This window comes from Nannospalax galili, unplaced genomic scaffold (assembly GCF_000622305.1).
Source record: "Nannospalax galili isolate Female #2095 unplaced genomic scaffold, S.galili_v1.0 scaffold800, whole genome shotgun sequence".
In the NCBI taxonomy this organism is placed as follows: domain Eukaryota; kingdom Metazoa; phylum Chordata; class Mammalia; order Rodentia; family Spalacidae; genus Nannospalax; species Nannospalax galili.
The window spans coordinates 1,245,267-1,270,712 of record NW_008347125.1 but is presented as its reverse complement, the minus strand read 5'-3'; the positions used below and the strand labels follow the sequence as shown (position 1 = coordinate 1,270,712).

Here is a 25,446-nt window from a genome sequence, read left to right as displayed (position 1 = left end):
TCCCTCTGATTAGGTTCCTACCTTGACAACTTCGCTCAACAGTGTAATCCTGTGATGTATCTAAAACCCCAAACTCTGAATTGAGACGAAGACTCAGGATCCTGAGATAGTGGATGATTTCACAACTTTGCATGTCATAGCCTTTCTAGAGACTATAGTCCCTTTTTATGTTTTGTTTTTTCTGGTGCTGGACACTGAACCCAAGGCTAAGTGAGTGCTACAACCCCAGCCCAAATTCTCATGTAGGTAATAATTATTAATCTCTATCTGTCATCTCAATGTGTGCATGTAAACAAGGAGTTAGTAGATGTAAAAGTGGTTTGTGAAATCATAATACAGTATATAATTTTGAGGTATTGCCAAATACATCAAGCGTGCTTTTTCTACACATATGCCCTCTTGCTACCTTTGTTTCAACATATTTAAATTAGATTAATTTCCTTCTTTCCTAAGGTGAATTCTACTGAACTTTGTCTTTCCTCATTTCCATATCCAGTCACTCTAAATACTTGATTTTCCTTCTGTGCTGCTCACAAAAATGCCCTCTTTACTCCTTATTCCCTCCAATAGTACCTGAATCTAAGTTTTGCTCAGTTTTCACGCAGTCCATTGCAATACTTCATTGATGGCTGTCTGTCTTTCTCTTTCTCCCAGGTAGTGCAATTTCTGTCAGCCTTCCCCAAACAGCAATTGTGTTATATTTCTATTAGTTGCAACAACTTACCATGAATTGATTCCATGACTTTAAACAATGGAATCTATTACTTATAGTTCTGTAGATCAGAAGTCTTACATAGCCCCTTTTGGTTAAATCAAGGTCTTTGCACTAAGTTAAAAGAAAAGAAAAGAAAAAAAAAGAAAAGAAAGAAAGAAAAGAGAAACAAATCAAGATATTACCTGGGCTGAATCCTCTTCTGGAGACTCTAGAAGATAATCTGGTTCCTTGCTTTTTAAAACTCCTATTGGCCACAGTAGTTCTTGGTTTGTGTCCACCTCTCACCAGAACTCTGGGTCAAGTTCTCAGATCACACCCTTCTGACCACAGCTGGAATAACACCTCATTTTCAGATACTCAGTGTGTTAGATTATACCTACTTAGTCCAGAATAGTTGTGTGTGTTATATATGTATGTGTGTGTGTGCGTGTGTGTGTGCATGTGTGTGTGTGCATGTACATTTGTGTGTTTCAGCATATGGAGGACAGTTGTCAATATCAGATGTTTTCCTCTATTGCTTTACATCTTATTTTTTGACTCAGATCTCTCAGTGAACCTGGAGCTGACCAATTCATTAAGACTGGCTGGCCAGAGGACTCAGGGATCCTCCTGTCTCTGCCTCCCCAGCACCAGGGTTATAGGTATATAGCCCCCATGCTTGGCTTTTTACATGGGTGCTGGACGTCTTAGCTCACGTCTTTACACGTTTGGCAAGTGCTTTAGCAATGGAACCATCTCTTCATCCCCCTAATCCAGAATTCTACAAGCCCCTTCTATTATGGAAAGTAACATTCAGAATGGATCACTTTGGAAGTGAGTTCTTCAAAATGCTCTGCCACATTTATTAATAGAATCATTTCTGATCACGAACTGATCAAGATGATTCTCTACTGTCTGTTCACGTGAAGTTTATCTTTTCAGTATGATGTTGAATATATTCAATCTAACTTCTTAACTATTATCAAATACATACCCTCTGGTACAGTTAAGATGATCTGTGTGACCCTTTATCAGTGAAGCTTTTATTTTTTTCAGTAGATAGTACTTAAAACAGAGACTACAATTTGTCAAACTGAAGATAATATGAGACTCTGTATAGAGTGCTCAGCCCTAAATGGGACACCTATGTCACACACCCCGCTTTCCATGGTTCAGGGATCATACTGGAAGAAGAGGTAGAAGAAAACCTAAAAGCCAAAAGGTGTAGAAGACTGTTGCTAAACAGTGTTCTCCAGTCATGACAGATCCATTACATACATGAACTCTCAGTGACTGTGGCTGCATGCACAAGACCTGCACAAGACCAAGGCAGTCAACATTCCAGCCTGGAAGAGGGGCTCATGAAGCCAGTTTAGGAGCTATGGGAAATTGATGGCTCCTGGGGAAAAAGAGTGTTACTTTTCTTCATGGATGTGGCCTGGGTGTACTTACATACATGCAGGCAAAACACACACTCAAAAATAAATAAATTTTAACCAAAAACAACAACAACAAAAAGAGTACTTGAAGACAGAGATGTAGGGATAGGGAGGAGCTGAGGGGAAAGACTAAGAGGTAGATTGATCAAAATATGTTGTATGTGTGTATGAAATTCTCAGAAAATAAATGAGATGTAAACTATATAAAAGGAATATGTTATTACATTTATTTATTGTATGCATGTATGTGTGTCTGTGTGTGCATAGGTGTGGATCTCGTGGCATACATGTGGAGGTCAGAGGTCAACTTTCTGAAGTCAGTTCTCACCTGATGGAACCTGGGTCATTAGGCTTGTTGACAAACGCCTTTACACACTGAGACATCTTGCTGGCCCTCAGAAAAGAAGTATTTTTTTTTAATGTTTTATCTATTATATTTTTTATGTATATGAGTGTACTGCCTGCATGTAAGTGCGCCCATGTCGTGTAATGCCCCTGAAGGTCAGTAGAGGGTATATGATTCCTCTGGATCTGGAGTTACAGATGGTTGTTAGCTGCCATGTGGGTGCTGGGAATCGAACCCTGGTCCTCTGCAAGAGCAGTCAATTATCTTAATTACTGAGCCATCTCTCCAGCCCAAGAAATACTTTTTTAACCAAGCATTTGGGAGAATAAGGTAGGATTGTGCATTCAAGGTCAGCTTGGGGTACAGAGTGAGTTCCTGTCTCAAAAAAGGAAGAAAAAAACAATGATGTTTAAGTAGAATGTCAGTTATTGAACACATTACCACTGAATATCTTGTGACTGTGGAAATGGGGCTATTAGGTTGGTAGTTGAGAATAGATAGCTGGAACTCAGGGAAAGAATCTAGGCTGAGAACAGTCACTCTGTAATGGCACTCAAAGACAGGAAGCCATAGGCAGTAAAGTAGGGAGTGGTTATATAAAGAGAAAATTTCCAAGGTTGAGCTCTCGGGCACTTGGGTGCTTACAGGTCCACAGGGGAGATGAGATACTCAGAACGACTGGCTTAGAGACAGCCAAGCAGGTAGCAGGCAGAAAATCAGTTGAAGGTGGTATCCTTGGAGTCAAGAAAGAAAAAGAATTTTTAGATTTTTTTCCTTTGCTAGGTTCTTAGATTTTGAACTAAGTCTGTCCAATGGTTTTGCGAGATCCCAAGAACTCTAATTTACAAGAATTCCTGTTTCTCCCAAGAAAACTCTGAAACAGTTTTGAGACTAAAGCTTTACTATGTTCTGTTGCCTCTGGTATGGTCAGAACTACAGTGGCTCCAGTGCCAGGGCACTTAGTTTTTCAGGACAGCTATGCAGTGTCACCAGCTACCATAAAAATGTCCTACCTGCGACTCCGCCTCTATCCTCAGGCTAACAAAGGATCAGGGAGTTAAGAAGTGGATAAAACTATAGAATGGGTGGGGGTGTGGCTTAGTGGTCAAATTTATAGTTAGCTCCTGAGGCCTATGGTTTGATCTCTAGTTCTACAAAACCAAAACCAAAAGGTGCTGTGCAGGTTGTTGGGGAAGCACACAAGGAAAAGGGTTTGAAGTGACCAGTGCATTCTGCTCTGAAGAGTCAAGTGAGTCAAGCCTCACATCACATGCTGAGGAATCAAGAGATATAATTCTGCCTGATGTAGCTCTTCAAATGCCACTTCTTATAAGGCATATTAAAATAAACTTTAACATATTCTTTTACAAAATGGTAACACCTAGAATTTCATAATTATTGTGACTCCTTTTATTTTTAAAACATCTTCACTACAGTAGGTTACCCAATATGATAAAAATATGGAATGCTTTTCCAAACGAAGAGCATTGTGTCATCACACTGTCAGATTATATTTCCGCCATTGCTGATCTGCTCTCTAATGTACTAGGAAGCAAAATAGTGAAAACAAAAAAGAGAAGAGACTTCACAGCTTGTATGAATTTGCACTTTTATTTCTCAATTGTATTTTTGCCAATTCCCAACAAAAATAAATAAAAACTGACAATAACTCATAAATTATAGTCTCCTTCACTATCTTAAGGTACACAATTATCAAAGCTGATATTGAATGCAAACAAATTGATACAATTCAGTACTCTGATAAAATTCATAGTCAAATAAGTTACTTTAAGCTGAATGCAATACAAGTTTATGCTCCATAGCATCTTTAATGGAAACTGCATATTAAAATGGCTCTTCAGACTTACAAAGTGCAATTACAGAGTGCAAAAAAGGCAAATAGAAAAATATGCTGCATCACATTTAACATCATCAGATGTGAATAACAGAGATGTTTTAGATGTAATTATTCTTCAGTGAAAACTTGAAAATGTACCCCAGAAATGCTGTTTATACTCCTTGTTCTCCCATAATAGTAGAAAAGTTGGAAAATATTGGACAGCAAACCAAACTTTAAATTCCATGCACTAGAAATTGAAGCAAAACTGGTAAACTCGGTCAGATAAACAGTTTTAAAGAATGTATTACTGAGTGAGACAGAAATCAAACACTACAGAAGGTCATGTATCTGCTGCATAATTGATATCTGTTGATAACTGAGTTTAGTTAACCCTCTTCCCAAGGACTGAAAAAGAAAATTTGAGATGAGACAGAGTTAGACGTTCAGTTTTTCCAGAGAGATGAAGTGAAAAATATATAAGAGCAAGAGAGCTATTGAGTGGAGTAGACACTTTATATTGTGCAAAGTCTCAATTTTAAAGTGTTTAGTATTGAGTATAGAACTCATTAAAGTCCTTGCTTAGAGAGTGTGTTCAGAGTTATTGAGTGGCCTTGGTGGCACACCATAAGTTCTGCAACTTTTCATTTGCAATTGGTTTGGATCTAAATACAGGATGTTTATAGCATTGTCGGTGTGTGTGTGTGTGTGTGTGTGTGTGTGTGTGTGTGTGTGTATGTGCAAGTACGTGGGGGGATAAAAATGGGAAATCTTTATGTACTGAACTGAATAGCAACCCTTTTATACTGTAATCTGGGTCACATTTTTTCATTATTCAGTATGTATTTATGGGGCTATGGGTATTGCTCAATGGTAGAATGTTTGCTCAGTGTGTGCAAGACCCTGTGTTTAATCCCTAGTAATGAGACAAAAATTATAAATAAATATTAACTCCTTCAAGGGTTCTTTTTAAAAACATATATATATATATATGTTATATATGTATATATGTTATCCAAAACAGGTTAGGTTATATGAGCAGAGATGCTTACAGTACAATATTGTGCCAATTTTAAAAATCTTACAATAAGACTTGTGTAAATTAAGTGAATGGATTGTAGCTGAGTTCTCAATGAGCCAAAATATTTTGTTTGAAGAAGCCAAGGTCACAGAAAACAGGCCTGTTTCCTTCAAAGCCAGTTGGTGTCAAGAGGTATGTATAGGATTGAGAATGTGTTCTTACATGGCACATTTGACTTCAGCTAAATTAAATGGCAAAGAAATATAATTTTAGTTCTCATTGAATTTTATTTTCTTTTGCCTTTTTAAAGATTTTATATGTTGGTTAATATAGAAACGAATGGCTATAATTCTGTGATGGATGGAGCACAGCATTTGTATGAGAATATGCAACGTATTATTTGTTTTATGTATTGTTTCCTCAAGAGTGAGGTCAAGACTGCTGGATAGGAGTCATGTGAAGCTTCTAGGGTGTCCAGTGAGTGGTTCCACATGGCAGCAAGTTCTGGCCCTGGCATCCCAGATGTCAGCGGCAACTTATGATCTCTTTGTTGCCCTAGCAGGTGCCAGGAAAAAAAGGTGGAAAAATAGATCCTCCCTGACCTGGTATGTGTTCTAGAGACTCAACCCCAAGGTTGAGCATTAGGTGAGGCAGCCTTCCAGGCAAGGCGAAGGTGTGCCAGTGTGACTCCTGATGTAACTGCCCGAAGTACTCTCATTGACTCATTGAGATCTGCAGGCTCAGAGTGGAGCAGAAACCTGCCTCTCCAAAAAGACAAACAAGCGACAGGGAAAGGGCCCTTGTTTCATCTTCGCTTCCATGAGAATGTGTGGTTAAGTCTAAATTTTGAAAGTTTCTTTGGAAAACAAAAACACTGCAATTGATTTTTCTGAATTTTTTTTCTTACTTCCAGTGTTAGGATATACACTTAAATATATAACTTTAAAATTTCAAATAAGTTATCAGTTGAAGTGTTTCTAAGTAAAACTCTCTCAAAGCTGGGTATGATGATGCATACCTATAATCCCACCGCTTAGGAGGCTGCGGTAACAGAATTGCCATGAGTTTGTGACCAGTCTGGGCTAAAGAGACTCTGGCTCCCAAACCACAACAATAACAAAACAACAAAAATAAAAACACAAAATCTTCTTTTAAATATAAAATAACTACATTTCCACATTAGACAATATGACTATTGTCTTATTACATTTTAAAATTATGATTAGTCCAATTTTAGACTCTGATTTAATGCTACAATTCTTCAGTAAATTCCCTATAAAATAAATAGTCTAAAGTGGTGTACAAATTTGTCTTCAAGTGTGGATTTTTTGATTGATACTCAACAATTAGCTCATACAAACCATGTACACTACAAAAATGGAATACCTACTGGTTGGGTGGATGGGCACAGGGAATTTCATTTTCCCTACCAGGCACATCCATACCTCGCCAGCTGAAATTGGGGTGAAGAGGCATCCTTTCCAGGACTAGTGGTTCAAATGTACAATGTAAATCATATGACCTGTATTTGCCTCTCCCAAGTCCCAATACATTTTTGTTTTAATACAAAAAACAGTGATGCCAACTACTGTACCAAGCCATGATATGATCAAATCAATTATCACTGATCTGAGAAGTAGAAAATAAATTATTTATAAAATTGATTTGATCATATATTTAGGCACACAGAAATCTGTGACTTGTTGACACCTCCTGAGCAACAAACTGGGCCTTGCTCACTCTTAAGCACTGTGTGGAGGGTTATAAGCTTGGAAGCTTTCAATAAAGCATTTCACTCAGGAAATTCTTACAAAAATATCAATTTTCTTTTGATATTAAATATTTTTACATATAACAGCAAATAATCTGTCAAAAATAAAACACTTTCCAAGTGCAGTAAAAATATATAGTTATTGACCTATCACATGACCTGACATAAATATTATTAATAATACAGAAATATTAACATTGGCCACGCCTGCTACGTATCTCTGCCCATAATTTGATGGTGATGTTCAGACTTGTGGCAACACTGGGTCTCCTGAGGTCACTCTCTCATATTCCTTCTTTGATTTTTTACTTTTTCGATTTTTGTACCTGGAAATAGTCAGAAATGAAACAGTTAGCACTGTAATTAATGGTAATAAATACATAGTTCTGTTAACAAAACAGACATAAGTATAGACTCCAACAGCACATTAGCAGAAGGCCAAGACTGATGAGGTATAAGTCAGACAGTGTAAAGGAGAGGGGAAGGGGGGCAATCAAATTTGATAAGAAATGGACATAGTTAAACAAGTAACACAAGTGAAAGGACTTCATAAAACTGAATTGACAGGGGAACAATTCTTTTCTCTCTCTATCATCTCTCCTATCCATTTCTTTCAATAATACTCAGTTTTGTGATAGCTAATTAGAAAGGCATTATTATTGGCTGGATACTTTGAATTGTAGATAATATGTCTCAGGAAAAATAATCACTGAACCATTCATACCAAGTTCAAAATGAGAAGGTTAAAGTGGAAACATTTTCATGGTAACTACTGCTCACTATCATACTGTTTCCACAGTCCATTTCTAACTAAAAAAACCCTGACAGTCTTTAGTTATATTTCTTCTCAGTTATCAACTTGTGATAATATTACTGTAGGGTAAGTATTTTAATTGTGCTAGGATAAGAATTTCTGCCTGTATTTTATAAAGGAAGAAACAGATATTCCCTGTTCAATTTTTATAATATCAAACAAACAGTAAGTAAAAATAATCTAATGAAACTCAGATGTTGCACAGCAAAGCATCTTTGTAAACATCACAGTGGAAATTCTACTGCATTCCTTTCATTCTTTGGTTAGCAGAGAATAAAAATGACTGGCTTACCATCTGCAGAAATAGTATATGGAACCGACGACTACTACAAGGAACAGGAGGATAAGAACCACAGTCAAAGCGACATATTCCCTGCTCAAGGGTTGGTGGACAGTTAAGAAGAAGTGTTCACATCGGACACCAGTGTAGCCCACTTCACATCTGAAAAAATGCAGGAAGAAATCAATTATTTGGAAATAAAGTCATAGTTATGAGCTGGTTTTGTAAGAACTAAATCCACAATGTAATGTAAGAAATCAGCAAGATCTGCTAAATATAATAAAAATTAATAAAAAGATTGAACTGAGAGTTGAACCAACAAAATGGCTCCACAGAGCTCCCAGGCTAAACTACAGTAATAAAATTACAGTTTGATTTGGCTGCCAAGCTACTGGTCAACCTACTGGTGCTTTGTAAGTTCCGTAGATATGACACAGTTTTTGTTCAAATCAAAGAATCAATCCTTACATCAATAGCTGATAGAGAAAACTGCTATTATGGTGAGAGGGGACACCTAAGGCCCTCTCTACTGTGCACCTCAAATTATCTGGGCAGATTGAAATATTCTATTTGTTCCCTGACTTCAAAAAAACCCCTTTTAAATAGTAATTATAAACTACATTTCAGCAGCCCATGGAAATACACAGTAACTACATATAAAATGAGGGAAATACACACATCAACACAGCTGCTCATTCATTTTACCTGCAGTAATTTTCACTCATGTCCACCAGAAAGATGCACTGTCCGTGCAAGCAGTAGCCATTCATGTCAGAGCTGCACTTTGTTATTGACACTTGAGCCACACGTGGATTGTCTTCTTTCTGAACTGGAAGGGAATAGAGAGTTTATTGCATTACATTGTGTTCTTGGTCTCTGAGGGCATTACTATTTTATAATAGTAACTACTAAGCAACTTCAGTGAACAGGTCAGATGTCAAACAGTAGAGAAGATGTGTCAGAAGTCCAGAGTTACTCTATTTATTACACTTTGTGAACCAATAAACAAACACCTGAACTTGAAGTAGTATATCCAGCAGACTAAACAAAATAATGCCTGAGGATTTAACTTTCAAAAGATACCCTTCACATGTAGAAAAGTCAGCATCACCCCAACACACACACACTCATCATCCTCCACTCTCGGTATCATTCCCTTCTCCAAGTAAAACTTATATAACTTCTTTTCAAGTGTCAAAGCAATTCTGAAATTCATTACTTCTAAAAAATTCAATGAATTACAAGTTGAAGCCATTCATTACTTCAGGAGAGCTTAATTCTATAATAAGCCTTGATTGGGGGTATGTTCCCAATTTTTTGAGGTTATTATCAAAGAAACCAATCTCCCAACAACTCTTGCATGAAGACATGCATGTAAACCAGACAAATTTTGAGTTAGGAATACCTGTTAAGCAAACACAATGAAAGCAAGAGTTTTATTTTGAAATGGTGTTTTGGGGTAGATATGTAACTCCGTTGGTAAAGGGTAGATATGTAACTCCGTTGGTAAAGTGATTCTATAGCATGTACAAAGCCCTGGGTTTGATCCCTAGCACTACGTAAACTGGATGTGATGCTGCATGCCTATAATACTAGCACTCTCAAGGTAGATGCAGGAAGATTAGGAGTTCAAAGTCATCCTCAGCTACATATGAGCTCAAGACCAGCATGGAGCTCATGAGACCCTGTCTCAGAAGCAAAGACAAAACAAAAAACAAAAACCACCACCAACAACAAAAGAAATAGTGTTTCACATAAAAATGTTCTTGAGAGTATTTCACTAAAGTGTTAAGAAACTTATTCAAAGAAAGTGTCTTGGTTGCCATACTCTTTCCTGCCCAAACAACCAAAAAAAAAAAAAAAAGAAAAGCAATGGCAGAGGGAGACTTACCGCCCACCTAATGGTGATGGACAAGGAAGGAGGAGATTTCTGGAACTACTCCTTGACTCCTGTATCCAGCTAAGACTGAGGAAAACTCTCTCTTGCACCATGTCTAGAGTCTGTTGTTCTTGTGGGGAAAAACTATGTCACTTTTCTTTGTATCTCTACACCTTAGCATGATGCTTGGTAGGCATTAAATATAATCGTTTCCTGAGGACCGTGACTGGAAAGGAGCAGATTTATTCCTCTTGTAGGCACACATATATAAAGAGAAAATCTACTGGGTGTGAAGTTCTTCCTGGATCCAGTCCTTCTAATGTCCTCTGATAATGGTTTTATACTAAAATATGATTTTCCTTCTCTATCTTTCTAAAACAGATATGTCTATGACTATTTTAAATAGATACTGTCTACGACTAGATGTCGCATCCCTTTCCCATCTGTTACCCCTTCATGTAATTTTTCCAGACCTCTAGTGTTTCCAGACATCCACGTGTTTACACTTGGATTTTACTTAGAAATGAAGCCTTGATGCTAACTTTGCCTTAGGCTTACCTAAAGCTGTGCAGTTGTCCTCAGACTCTCCTGGGATGCATGATGGGATCACAGTTGTGCTATGAACTGCTTGCAGAAGAAGGAAACCTGTTATGGAGGAAAATCAAATATATAATGTTTCAAGGAAAACAACTCTCATTAGATTTTTACATATTTTCAATGTATATAGATTTCTTTTTTATTTACAATTTTTTTTTACTTTTTTGGTGGCATGTTTATTTTTATTTTTAATTTTTAAAATGTTTAATAACTATATAGAGTTCTTTTAAGCAGTTAGTTCATCAAAGTCAGAACAGAAGATAATTCATGGAAAAAGTCATGTAATTGAAAATAAAAGAACACTCAGCTTTTACTCCAAGGGTAAAAGCCTAGGTGTTATATCCATAGTTAAAAATTTGGTCTACTTTAAATATCTCACAGTAATATTTTCAAAGATCTGATCTTAAAGTTTGATTTCCTAAGCTTAGCATTGGTATAGATTTCATCACAGAAGGTTTTTTCTAAAAAAAAAAATCAGACTCTACTTATGATAACAACTAAATAATAAACAACTCTAGATAAATTTATTATTTAAGCACCTAAGTTAGTCTTTACATTGCATTACACATGAAAATAAAGTTAATAAAATATAAGTAAAATGTGAATATCAGTGTCCCTCCTTGTTCCTGAGAGGTCAGCTCCAGCATCCCCTGTAGATATTAAATTTGCAGATGCTTAAGTCCCTTTCATAAATGACATAGGATTTTCATATAACCTATGATTTGCATATAACCTGTGTACATCTTCCTGTATACTTTAAATCATCTATAGATTACATCTAAAACTGAACACAATACAGGTGCTACAAAAATATTTGTTACACTGTGCTGTTTAGGTCACTAAAAAGTCCACACATGTTCAGTCCAGATACTTTTTTTCAAATATTTTGAAGCCATGGATACAGAGGGCCAGCTGTACATCTTATCTAAAATGAGAAGGAACAGATGAACCACGCCAAGCCCTGCAAGTCCTAGCACCCAGTCTCTGTCGGCCCAGTGAGTTTGAAACAACTGTTTCATTCAGCGAAAAGATAAATGTTGGAAAATAGGCATCAGAATGACTCAAGCTGTTTCTGAATTGTACAGGAAACATAATAAGAAGAGTCTTTTAATTCCACACTTGTTCATGCAAGAGTATTTTGAATCTCCTAGTTCAGCTTTGGGTTTTTGTACTTCAATCCCTTTCTCTAGCCTATCTGAGTAACTATTATATAATACATATCAGTGCTGGTGGTATGAGTAACTACTATATAATACATATCAGTGCTGGTGGTAGTAGTGACAGTGGCAGTTGACAAGTCTTGAACATGAACAGTATGCTAGGCCTGGCTCTGTCCATCTAAGTATCTCATTTCATGTTCTTAGCACTCTCTAAGGAAGATACTATTAGCTCAGTTAGATATGAGGAAAATTGAGCATCAAGTGTTTAAATGACTTTTCCCAATGATACATAATAAATGGGCTATATAACAGAATTTGGAGATGGGCAACAATACTCGGGTATAATGAACATCACATGGAACAAACTCAGGCACCTATAATTAAAGCAGAGTATTTAACTCGGAGAAGCGACAGGTATGGTGAAAGTTAATTGTGTGAGAAAACTTGAACCACGTTACTTAGGAAACAATAATTCATGTTCCAAGTCACCAGTTTTTCTACTTTACAGAGGTTGAAGGAGGCTGAAATGGAACTTTTTTTTTTTCTTGAAATGCTTCACATACTAGAGATTCCCATAAATGTCCCTAAACTTTCAACTTCTAGCCTCTAGCTTGAGTATATCTGAGTACTGCCCTCTACTGGTATATGATAGGATTATAAATCTCTATAATTTGCTGTTAGAAGGCATCAGTACATTCATGTAAAACAAGATGTTTTTTCTTGATCAGAGGAAATTTATATTTGATAATCAAATTGCATATTTTGGAGATTCTAAAAACCAAATTGCATTTCAACATCAGCAGCAGCATCATTGTTTCTATTACCATGTTTCAAACTTAACACAATAATCCTGTTCATGCTCAAGATTGGTATTAAACCCAAACAAGTGCCACGCATACAGATTAAATGTCTATGCAAGATCACATATCTAATGACCACAGAAGACAACTAAGACTCTATCTGCCATCAGTTTTATTTTCTCTCAATGGTTTGAAAACACCATCTTCTTGAAAGCTTTAGAAATGTCTTTTCCTGGGCTGGAGAGATGGCTCAGTAGTTAAGAAGACTGACTGCCCTTGCTGAAGACCCAGGTTTGAATCCCAGCACCCATATGGCAGCTAACAATTGTCCATAACTACAGTTCCAGGGGATCTGATTCCCTCCACAGGCATTGCAAAACATTGGTGCACTTACATACATGCAGACAATACACTCATACACATAAGATAAAAATAATAAAATTAAATTTAAAAACTTAAAAAAGGAATGTCTCTTCCCAGTCATGTTTCTCATATAGTATAATTGCTGCCCTCATTGCCTTTAGGGACCAAAAATAATCTTTCTTCAATGACCAAAAGAAAAAAACTGATATCCAAATTTCACTGACAGTTAAACAGAGATGAACATTATTTTCCATATAGCTGGTGTGTGGGGGTGGGGTATTTGATTTGGAGGAGGAGCTAGATTCTTATCTACATTAATTTTGTAATTAATTCATTAATTTTGTTCCACTTCTCAATATGATTTTACCATGCACTTTACTGAAGAATTAAACTCTTCAACATAGCCTCCTCAGTACTGGACTTCTGATTATACCTATTTCCATCCTTGACCCTCAGTTCTTCCTCAGTCAAGGAAAGCACTGAAGGAGACATTACAATCCTCTCTCAAGGAAAGTGCCAGCCAGGAAACATACGAACAAAAATATGTCTCTGAAGCTAGTTTTTCTGCCTAGGCCCATTATTCATTATTTAAAAGTCATACATGGAAGGAAAAAGTGCTAATGTCAAGATTAGTGTTTCCTGCTTCAAAGTGCTTACTACGGCATCTTCTGATTGGTGTAGAATACAGACAATTGTTTTGCATTGGTACTTTTTAGTTTTCTTTGCTGCTTGTTAAGGTTTTTTAGAAGTTGTTAGTTCTGCTGTTATAAGCCTCGTTCCAGTTGCTTAGGCCACAGGTGAAATATTTATCTTTGTTGATTAAAGAATGTTTAGCTCAGGGTGTGCCTCCATGAAAACTGGGCTTCCCTTACCTGTGACGCTCCTTTGGACACAGTCCATTGCTCAGGACAGTTTCTGTGAGACTGCTACATTAATCCACCAGCAAGGTATTTTACAGATGAAATTGTAACCTTAAGTGCTCCCTTAATATAAATGTGTGGATGCAGCTCCATCATAGATACATGGAGCCAAAGAAACAGCAAAATTGGGTCTAAATCATCTGTCTCAATTCATAGTTGAACTGATCTAAAATAGGAGTCCTCAAGGGTCGCTAGCTGTGTCTCTGCCACAAGAACTTGGAAACTTGAATAAAGGAGGAAGCACGATGATCAAGAGATTGAAAAGCCCGCCTACCAAGAACCGTGTTATCTACAATACTGTCACTCTTTAGAAAATTTTATTCAGTGCTGGGGATTGAACACAGAGCTGGTGCATAGTAAGCAAACATTCTGCCATTGAGCTACAACCCCAGCCCAGTATTCTTTATTGCAGTTTTCTGCATTTTAAAGTCATACAGGGAAGCAGTTAAGAACTAATGCCATATCCACACAGCCCCTTAATCATAACTTTGTTCATGATTTTCATGGTTTTTCTGTATAACAGTCTATGGTTCAATTGCAAATTTGGCCCTTTATAATGAATCCATGCTAATAAATAATTCACTATGATAAACATTTTGGATAGTATCATAAAATAGAACTGATTTTAGTTTTAGGCTGCTCACTAAGATCCAGATGAAGTTTGTGCAAAATAATATAGGTAGATGATTTACATGCAAACTGGCAGTTAGAATTTCTACTTCACTATGAACAACAAAACCCAAAATTCCTTCAGAGACTATCATTTGGATCACGGTTCCATATAGGTTCAGAAATATGATGCTTCCTCTTCATCTCTCTCCCTTCACCTGTTGGAGGTTGTGTTTCAGTGAAATCTCAAATGTGCCAGCAGGAAGTGGAGCCACTGACTCACAGGATGCAATTCACCTCTTCCCTGTGAGTCAGGGCCCAGCCTACACCCTTAAGCAACACTGAGGACCGTGCGTGTGCGTGGGAGAGGCTGAGTACCATCACCGGAATGGGGATAGCCCTGACTACTGTGGGCCCTGGAGCATTAGGACCTGCTTGCCCAACAATCAGGTAGAATACCAGACAAGAAAATGTCCTCACTGCCCACGATTTCTTTTGACCTTGCTTCCTAATGATGACACTGAGGGGCTCATCTAGGAGGAGACCAATACAGAGGAACCTGGAATGTCATGACTCAAAGAGCAAGCCAAGTCAGCAAAATCATTTGCAAGCCTTGGGCATAAAATGGCTCCCCTGGAAAGCAATCTAGCAAATAAAAATTATCCAAAATAAAGCAATGTTAATGAATGAGATGTGTACACCTTTTTTCCCCAATTAAATCTTTTAGAATATTTAGACCAGAATAGCAGATTCATGATGAATCATAATATTTGCCTGGTCCAAACAGGTGACAAAAACCTGCTTTTCTATGGTCACATGCCACCACGTTTCACATGGTCTGGAACTTTTAGTTTCCCATCTTCTTCCATGGTGTGGTTTTTAGAATTTCTCTGTAATGCAGTAGGCTTACTAGATCCTGTGCACTTATAAGAAGTGAAGATGCGGTCCCCATTTTGTGATGTCTTTTTGTTTTAATTTTACAATGAGATAGCATCTTGCTTCACCATGGTTAAAATAACTGTAATATCTATCAAATCAGAGAGTGAACATACCTACTACTGCCAGCACTTTCCAGTAACAATCTACAGCTCAGAGAATGTGTGTGTTTGTATTTGAAAGCTAAGCTTGACTTTTGCCAACAATCACTCTATTCCTACAGTTTTTATTTTTAACCTTATATCTAAGCACCATTAAACGTTAAATATAGATGGCTGGAGAGATGGCTCAGCAGTTAAGAACACTGACTGTTCTTGCAGAAGACCTGGTTTCGAATCCCAGAGTCCACATGGCAGCTAACAGCTGTCTGTAACTCCAGTTCCAGGGGATCTGACAGCCTTTTCTGTCCTCCGCAGGCATTGCATGACACAGGTGCGCTTACCTACATGCAGGCAATACACACATAGACATAAAATAAAAATAAATAAAATATTAAGAAAAGTTAAATCTAGAACTATAACTAGTCGAGATAAAGCAGCATGACACAAGAAGTTGACATAATACCAGCATACAAGGATTTCCTATTTTGAATTTCAAAAGGCAGCTATGGTATTTTCTTTGCTAGCTAACAAGGAAAGATTTAACATGCCGTTTTTTCCTCTTGACTTTTATGCATTGAATTTTATTCCACAATTTCAATAGAAATTTCTAAGTATACTTTTAAGTGTTTACATATTTTGGTCATCATACAACTTAGTACTAAAGCTATTTGAGTCAAGAATACCAGAATTAAAATATAAAGGAAAAATCATTTGCTTTATTGGAAACATGGCATGTTCCATTCATAATAGAAGAGTTTCCATAATGAAGCGAAAGGCAAGAACCCTGGGATAAAGGGTAAAATACATATTAATCTGGGTATCTGGGAGTTTTATGACCCACCGTTCTAAAGATTAGACACGCTGTCCTTTAAAGGTTAAAGATTTATCTCGAGAGTATTATTTTAATTTTATTGGAATGTTTTCCTCAAGATACTAACGTGAGAGAGGCTTTGCCAGCCTTTTCTACCTTCGCTTCCTTCCGTCTTGCTTCTCACTTCTGCTCTCACAGGTCCCATCAGAAATTTAAATTGCTCTTATAGCATTATTTTGAAAGAGAAGGTTCATAAAGCATAAAAAATTTGGATTCTGGGAGTTTCCCATTTATTCTCTTTCAGTGTGATCATACTGATGATTGAAGCTTAGAATAGTTCATGATATTTTTAGCATACTAACCAGTTTGATTTCAGTGAAGATGCTAGTTGCCAAAACATGAATCTTTTCGAAAGGAAAAAGTTTTAATCAGTGACTATGCAACATGCAAACATACAAATACACACATGCACATGCATACACATAGCGCACTCAAGAAAATTACTGCATATAACGTCATTTAAACATCCTTTGTTTGTTGTTGCTGTTGCTTTTTCAAAGGCAAGTTTTCCCTATGTAGCTCAGGCTGGCCTCAAACTTGTAAACCTCGTGCCTCAGCCTACTGAGTCCTGGGAATACAGGTATGTGCTACCATATCTAGTTATTAAAAGGTCATATTGAAGTCTTGAAGGTAATTATTTTCATCCAGAGAACCTACATAATATAACTCACATGTTGGAGGGTGCTCAGGAATTCTCTTTCTTTAAATTACAGTTTGTGACTATATATATATATACAGATAGATAGATAGACAGATAGACAGATAGACAAATAGATGATAGATAGATCTACAGATACAGATATAGACATAGATTTGGTTCACATTGGATACCTTGACTTCAGTGAGGGGCACATACACAAGAAGCGCTTAGTTAGAAGATGAAGAGGGGAGCTTATAATGATTGTTTTCAGTTGACTACGTATAGAAAATGATATTTGTTCAACAAACATCTATTGAACACTGAACAAAAAAGAGAAAGAAAGAGATATGGTTCCCGTCCTTGAAAGGTTCAAAGAGGTCCATACCCAGGATAGTGATGAAGAAAGTAGAGATGGTGAAAGATGGTAGGTGTTTGACCAGAGCATACGAAGATTATGGTACCTTTATGTGAGAGGAGTGTAGGCAGACCAACAGGTTTGTGGCATTTGTGAGTGAAGGCATGAAGGGAGGACTGAATGAGCAAGTGGACTTGAGTCCTAAGATCATGTACTGCCTCTCTGTTGGGGGGCAGTGGGCAGCTGTGAGTACAGATTGATGAGAACAGGGCAGATGAAGCTGTTTGAAAGTCATAGGAGGAGATATTATCCTATGTATGGGAGTCTCTCACATATTCCAAAGAAAATAACATGGAATGAAAGCTAAGAGAAATTTGGGGAAACATTGGTAGAGAGCAGACTGAAATGGTCAAGGAAAGAGAAAAATAAATTGGAGGGACAAAAGAAAGTTTAGTATTGTGAATGTGCAATTATAAAGAGAGGAGCAGGGTTGGCAGATGTCCAATGAAAAAAGTACTGGTGACCCAAGTATGAGTAAGAGTCATCATTACTTGATGGGTGCAAATGGTGCTAAACCAACAATGCAAGTAGCCAAGTTGGTATTTTTCATGGTGCTGACATCAAACCCAGGACTTCGTTCATGCTAAACAAACACTTTATCACTGAACCCCTAAAGCTGATTTGGTTTTTTTTGGTCCTTTTGAGGTAGGGTTTCCTGAAGGCCCCAGCTGGTCTAGAATTCAGTTTGTAGACCAGGCTGGCCTTGATCTCACAGAGATTCACCTGCCTCTGCCTCACTGGTGCTGGAATTAAAGGGATGCATCACCACCCAGGTGAAAAATGAGTTTTAAAACACTAGAATTGGTTTTACATTTGTACCCAGATTGCAATTAATAATAATTGTATTTGTCTTGGTTATTCAAACTGTGAATTATGGGTGGCAGTAAAAGAAGAAAGCATTAGCCTAGTGGTTCTCAAACATCTGCAATTTTGTCAACCAGGGTTTTTGACTATGTCTGGAGAGGTTTTATATTGTAACAAGTAGGGGGTGCAACTGACATCTAGTGGAGTCCTAGGTTGCTGCTGAACGCCTACAGTGCAGAAGACAGCCCACCACAACCCTGTCTACAGAGTCAGAGTTTAAACTCCTGCACTGGACTCTCAAGATACGGAGCCCAATTCTAGCCCAAATATTTATTTTATTTCCTTACTACTGAAATTCTTTATATCTGGAAACAGACAAGGGAGTGAGGTTCAGAGGAGGGGGAAACAGAATTTGGATTAGACTACTTCTGTTTCTCTAGCTATTCATCAGTCTTCTTTCTCTCTTCCTATCTCCCTCTATTCCTTGCTCGTCCCTCTCTTCCCTCATCTCCTTTCCTTCTCTACCTCCTTCTCTCTTTCTCTCTCTTCTTCCTTCCCTCTCTTTCCTTTCCCTTTCTCCCACACACATACAGAGTACGTGAAGCTTGGTAGGTATACTAACAGTGAATAGAGACTGTAGTGAAAGAAATGTGGAGGCAATGAAAAAGTTGTACTAGACTTAATCAGAACCAACAACTGGATTTTCAGAAGCTTTTGATCAATCTCAAAATGTCTTCTGTCTCAAGTACATATTTAAAGAACAGCCAATAAACAAAAATGCTGTGGTGAGAACTGGATAAACTTCAATCTAACCATCCACCCAAATAACATTGATATTAACACAACCTGTTATTTCCAATATGTTCCCATTAATCCTGTGTAGCTACATACTAACAGTGTGGTGTGACAAGAGCAGTACCAGAGGAACAGGTGAGGTACAATGGGGCTGGGGGTACTTCTTTAAATTAGAAACCATAAAGTTCTGACATATAATAAATGAATGTATGTATGTATTGACAAACATGCTTGTGTGTCATTAACTTTCATATCTCACATTTATAATTTGTAATTTTGACCTAAGAGATTACACATTAGCATTTTTCTGGACAAATATCAAATGATCTTGAGTGTTAGAATTAATACACTAGTTAATTAAATCATTACCTTAACCTAGAATGCCATTGAACTTTTATCTGCTCTGTAACTAGACACCCAGTCTTATATAAACTGCATCGCCAGAGGACACTGAGTCTGTTGCATACCTCATTTTTCCAAATGTCTCAGGATTGCACTGCCATGCCAAGGTGATGGCTGTCAGGCTGCTCCTCCCTGTGATCCTGGCCTATCACAGCTTTGGGGAGCTTTCCCATTGTCTTCCACTGGAATGTCTCTAGCAGTAGTCACAGCCATATTAACAGACACTTTGCATAAGTCTATATTCAGAGTGAAGATGAGGATGCCACCCTTTATTTACAATCTCCTCGGACAGAACTTCTTGACATTTGTATCTCTTGTCAGGAAATGAGAGATTCACAAAACTGGACAGAAAACTTTAAAACTTTTTAAATTTAACTTTTTCCTATTATTATGTGAATATCGAAAAAAATTTAAAGGAAATATGTATGTTTTCTCACTGCTAATAGAAATGGAGTATATATCCAGCTTGGTCTGCTGTCAATGCTATATTCAATTCACAATTATATAAAAAAGACACAAAGAATAAAAACATAAGGTAATCATCTCCTTGACTGCTTTATATAGTATACATCTTGGGAAAGAAGAGAAATAAAGGACCCAGCCAGCTGACTTCAATGACCACTTTCTAATGAAACTCATATTTGAGAACTATGTTGATCAAAAATATGAATACTAGGTAAAAATTCAACATCCATTTAGCCCAGGTTGACAAGACAGTCTCATGTTTTCTGTGTTTAACTTTTGCATCTTGAGTGTGGAAGCCCATGGCTTTTTGCACATACTTAAAGAGTGACCTTGCAATTTACTGTGTCTTATTCTTTGTATTTGGTTTCACTGAGTGTTGGTTAGTGTCTGCATTTGTAAAACTGGACTGCTATGTCTACCCTTATGCAGTGATTTTAAAGGTGACAAACACAAAACAAGGTGGGCACACAGCAGGCATTTGGTAACTGCTAGTTCTCTTCCCACCTCCTGGATTTGGATTCCAATGCTGAACCAGGCACTTCAATTATCCAAGCTGCTCACGGCAAGACAATGCAGAAGGCGCTTGTCGTGCCTGGGTCAAAATCCAGACAGGAGAGGCCTGTCAGCATGCTTTCTGCCCAGATGTGTCATCTCAGGTTAGAGCAGGGTCAGGTACTGTAGATTGTAAACTCTCAGGTCCACAGAAGGCAAGCCGTTGTGCCACTGAGATTCTGCCCCTCAAGTTTTCCAGGGGGAACATTTACTCTGCAAATTTTCTCATTGTATAGTGAAGTTAGAACAAATTGTCTAGGGGACGTCACTCATAAGCATGCTCAAAAACGCATTTGAATATGAATGAAAATGTTTAATGTCAGATCAAGAGTCCCTAAACATATCACAGATATCAAGATATAAAAGTTTCCTCTCTCCAGAACAATCACAAAATCAGAAAGGATAAATCAACTGTAAAACTGCAGATTATTCAGAAAACATTCCTTATTTGGGGATATTGCAAAGCTTGTACCTAATGTTCAGTAAACTAAAAATGCTAGTCATCCTAGATGTGACCTCTCTCAGCTTATTACCCACTTTATTTGGGAACTTGGGTCAGTTTCCCCTTCCATAAAATAAAAGTATTAATCTCAAACATTTACAAAAATTATTTAGTAATGAAATGACTGTATATGTGGTAACTTTAAACTGCATACATGGAGGATGGATAGTGGAACTTTTCCCCATAATCATAAATAGATATAAATTCCACAAAACCAATAAAAGAACATTTAAATCTAAAATATCTCTTCTGAGGACAAAGTTTGAGATTTCTACATAATCTTATCTTAGGGGAGGGTCACAAATTCAGACATAGGTGGCCTTGTCTTTTTTTCTATTTGCTTTGGAGTAAAATAGGGCCTATATACCTGAATGGAGAGTTACAATACAGAACTTTAAGCAGGAACTTTCCTAGTGGCAGAGAAATATCTAAACAGACTGGGAAAACAGAAACTGACCTAGCTCATTTGGAACTGGGCTTGGCTGCTGATGAAATAGGTGAACTATAATTAAGTAATGCAATAAAGGAGTTAAGCACTTTCATGACAACAAAAACACACACAGCACACACACACTAGTTGAGTAGTAACCAGGTTATTCATAGACCCCTGCTGTCTCAAATTAGAATATTCAGAGAGATGTTCAGAACAGACACTTGCATTGTTCTGATGGACCTTGGGGGAAGGGGGGAGGTACTGCCCATTCTGACCTAAAGGTTTCTTTCTAACTCCAGGAACACTGTCAAAGCAGAGACAGCAAAGCCACATTCTTTATTATGACTCTTCTACTAAATCATCCTTAACTCAGCTTTGGCGGAAACCACAGCTCCAGTTCCCACTTACGTTCAGGTATTTAGACGTGCAAGCTCTAGCTCTCTGTAGTAGGCATTACATTATGCCCCCCAGCCCCTGTAAGGCATGTAACTGTCACATCCTGCATGGAGAATGTATTGGAACAATTTGCTTCCTTACAATTTAAGGAAGAATGGTAACTTTTATTTCCTTATTAAAATATTCATATATTGAGAGAGTTCATGTATAAACTTCAGAATCATCTGGGATGTAAGAAATATTAGGGGAAAGTGATTTTTTTTCAACAAACAATCAAACCATAAAGGCTACATGTAAGAGGTGTTTCCCCCTTGCCCACAGACATAAATCATCTCAAACAAGGAAACTACCAATAAAATACCCTCCTCGTAAATTACAGGCTTCTAAGTGCAGTTAGCCTCAAGCACAAAGCGCCTGACTGCCTGGGGAGGCAGGTGCTGCTGGGGAAAGCCACAGGTGAGCAGGCAGAGGCTGCAGGCAGCTTCTGCCCCAACCTGCTCAAGTTTCCTGAGTTCAAGAACAGCGTCTTAACTCCTGGAGCCTCGGAGAGGAGTCATGCTCGCGCTGGCACACAGCGGAGTCCAGGAAAGCTAAATGCGGCTGATTTTAGGACACTTGGTGTAAGACCAAGGAGAAAAGTGTTCCTTTTCAAATGGTCTCTTGAGGGCTGGTCATATCTCCGCTTGCCCCACTCCAAGAAAGAGCAAGACGCTACCTACTAGCAATGTTCTCCATGCCTTTGGGTTTCTAGAACTGACGCATTTTCAAAAGGAAAAAAAGAGCCTTTAAACTTTTTTTCTTTTCCTTTCTCTTTTTCTTCTTTCTCTTTCTTTCTTTCTTTCTTTCTTTCTTTCTTTCTTTCTTTCTTTCTTTCTTTCTTTCTTTCTTTCTTTCTTTCTTCCCTTCTTCCCTCGCTCCCTCCTTCCTTCCTTCCTTTCTTTTTCTTTCCCAGTAAATTAATTTATGCTCAACATATATGATAATGAATTTGCCAATGAAAGGCATAGCGACCCGCCCCTCTCCAATCCCGACAGAGGGAAAGACAGAATCACATAAAGACATCCTCTTACACAGAGTGTACTGGAACCCAGCAGACAGCTCTGTGCTTGTTCTATGACAAACGCACGGGGCCGCCCCGTCTCCTCTCCGGGGGCGGCGAGGGCTTACCCAGGCAGAGCAGCAGCGCCTGGACCCGCAGGGTGGGATGAGGCATACCCATCCTCCTTCGTGCAGCTGAGCCTGGCGCGGCACGGGTGGCGGGAGGCAGCGCTGGAGGTCCAGGTGAACTGAAAGCGACGCTGCGGGGCTGTGGCTGCAGCACAGCGTTGATCCCCAGAGGCCACTCGTCGACTTTGTCACTGACACAGCCCCCTGCCAGGCAAGTGAGCTCAACTGCCTGGCGCTGCGACCTTTATAAGCCTGGGGAGGCGCTTCGGCACGCGAGGACTTACTAGCGGGTTGTCCAGGGTTTCCTAATTCCGGCCCCGAGGGGGAGGAGTGGTGGCCAGCGGAGGACTGGCCAGATGTCATCCTCCCTCTCAGGAGCACCTGAGAGGAGGGTTTGAGGAATGAATGTCCTTCTAGTGAGACCGGGACTACTCCCCAAACTTTTCCATCCTCCTTGTCTTCGGACTCAAGCATGAGGAGGTGGGGAGCTTGGACTAGATGGGTAGGTTTGCTGTCGTGGGGGTCATCTGCCGGGTAGTGGGCGGCTTTGGTTGCTGTGGGTGACAGTATTGCAGCCAGGGCTGGTGTTTCCAGCGCATACTTTTGGAGAGCTCTCTGTGTGTGACTTGCTAACTTGAAGCCAGTCAGTGGCTCAAGTGCTCCCCTCCTATTCAAATGCCCGGAAATGCCTTTCACATTTACGCCTTCCTTCTCAGCCCCTCAGCTTACAACATGATTCAGGCATTTATCACCTCCAAGTCTAGCAATTATGAAGAAAAGCCCTAAGTTGTTTTTTGTTCTGTCCTATTTGCTGTCTATCAGCTTGCTGTGTTTGAGTTACCATTCTCAAACATCACCTTAATCCTGTCACTCCTTTCCACAAAATCTTTCAATGACTTCCCCATGCCTTTGGGAGAAGGGCCTGCCTCAAACCGGAACCCAGTCTTTCAACCCCAGTTCTTACTAATTTGCCAGGCAAATTGCCTAGCCTCATGGCAGCTGGGAAACTCAATGTCTCTTTTTTCCCACTTTCCTGTCTTTGTTGATGGAGCCATACTTTAGGGAAATGGCTGCCTTCATGAGCAACTAGTCAATCCATTTATTATAGTTCTCCTCAAAGCCCTGAATGCTTAAACCTACAGAATTCTTTTTCTATTCTGAGCACCTACAGTTTTCTCTAGATACATAGAATTTTAGATCTGGTCCTGCACTGCTGGCAGAAGAACTTTTATTTTATCTGTAGTAAGTCTTTTGTTCACATCTGTACATACACATAGATCATTCTTACTTTTTATTGTACTCCCCTGGAGGGCTTAAGAATAGTCAATATAGCAGTGCACACACAGATCTGGGTAGAAAATGGCATCTGATGGATGCCCTCCTTTTGATTATTTTAAAATAAGTATCTCTTCTGCCTCCCTCCTTCCCTCCCTCCTCCTCTTCTCCCTTACCTTTTAATGTCCAGAAACTTTCTTGTAGGAAAATAATGTGTTCAACACAGGGCCTAGCAAAGAGTTAGTGCCCCTTGAATGACCTCTTTCTATGTGTAAGTGCAGGTATATAGGGTGATGGCATTTGGTCTGGTCAATATCTTATCAGTTCAGTGACCCATGCACACCAGGCTAGAGATGGGCAAGGTTTCTATATTGACATTTGGTTACAAATTGGCTTTGGTCCTACAGGCTGGAGCCGAAAAAAAGGTAGCTTAAGTGCCTAAGGAATAAGAGCAAAATTCAAAAGAATAGATCAACTGGGATCATCTCCTTATTTCTTAGAGGGGCATGATCAAGTACTTAAAAGAAATGCAAGGAAGAATTTACTCATCCTGATTAATACCTTAATTCATCAAATAGAGTCTTGTGCCTACTGCTTAAAGGAAGAAGGGAAAGCACCGAGGAAGAGGGGCCGTGCTGACAGCAATCTGCATAGGGCAACTCTGTGCCATCATAGGGAAAGAGGAAATTTTTTCACTGTGTGACTGATGCCTGCAAGCAGGAGAGGAAAAATCCTCATGCTTGTCTCAAAATTTTCCACAGCACTGTGTGCTTTAGCAGGCTGAGTTTTACATGGTGTGAAGAAATCTGCTCTTTATTGGTTCTATGTTTACTCAATTTTGTAGCCATTACTTTTCAAGAATGACTCCACCATGACACATCAGGTAAGGTTTGCCACTGCCTCCGCAAAATAGTATTCTATTTTTTTAAAATAATTGGGTACAATTTTCATTAATCGTTCATTTAAATACACACACACACACACACACACGCACACACACAACGCATGAAGTGCAATTATATTTCCTCTTAAAGACACAAAACCCATTTTAATGGATGCAGAGTAGTTGGAGAATGCAATAAAATCTTGAAGACTTTTCTAAGTAGGAAATGATTTTAAGACATCAGACTAATCAATAGTTCCCAACTTGGCAGGTTTGGAT

At 38.5% G+C, this 25,446-nt stretch overlaps 1 protein-coding gene across 1 annotated transcript; it reads right to left on the bottom strand.

Moving 5' to 3' along the window:
• Nucleotides 1–4,116: 4,116 nt before the first annotated feature.
• Ereg (epiregulin) lies at nucleotides 4,117–23,444 on the bottom strand. Its single transcript, XM_029568505.1, has 5 exons — nucleotides 23,010–23,444; nucleotides 10,640–10,726; nucleotides 8,908–9,031; nucleotides 8,215–8,364; nucleotides 4,117–7,434 (listed from the first exon to the last, which is right to left on the bottom strand). Exons 1-5 carry the CDS (start codon nucleotides 23,059–23,061, stop codon nucleotides 7,353–7,355), a joined length of 495 nt encoding a protein of 164 aa, XP_029424365.1. The 5' UTR covers nucleotides 23,062–23,444; the 3' UTR covers nucleotides 4,117–7,352.
• Nucleotides 23,445–25,446: the final 2,002 nt, after the last annotated feature.

Bases quoted from the DNA above. Each gene is read 5' to 3' on its own strand.
- Ereg (XM_029568505.1), bottom strand. From the start codon at position 23,061: ATGGGTATGCCTCATCCCACCCTGCGGGTCCAGGCGCTGCTGCTCTGC. The intron at 10,727-23,009 runs GTAAGCCCTCGC...CCTCCATAACAG, and splicing joins GGCGCTGCTGCTCTGCCTGG to GTTTCCTTCTTCTGCAAGCA. The intron at 7,435-8,214 runs GTAAGCCAGTCA...GACTATTTCCAG, and splicing joins ATATACTATTTCTGCAGATG to GTACAAAAATCGAAAAAGTA.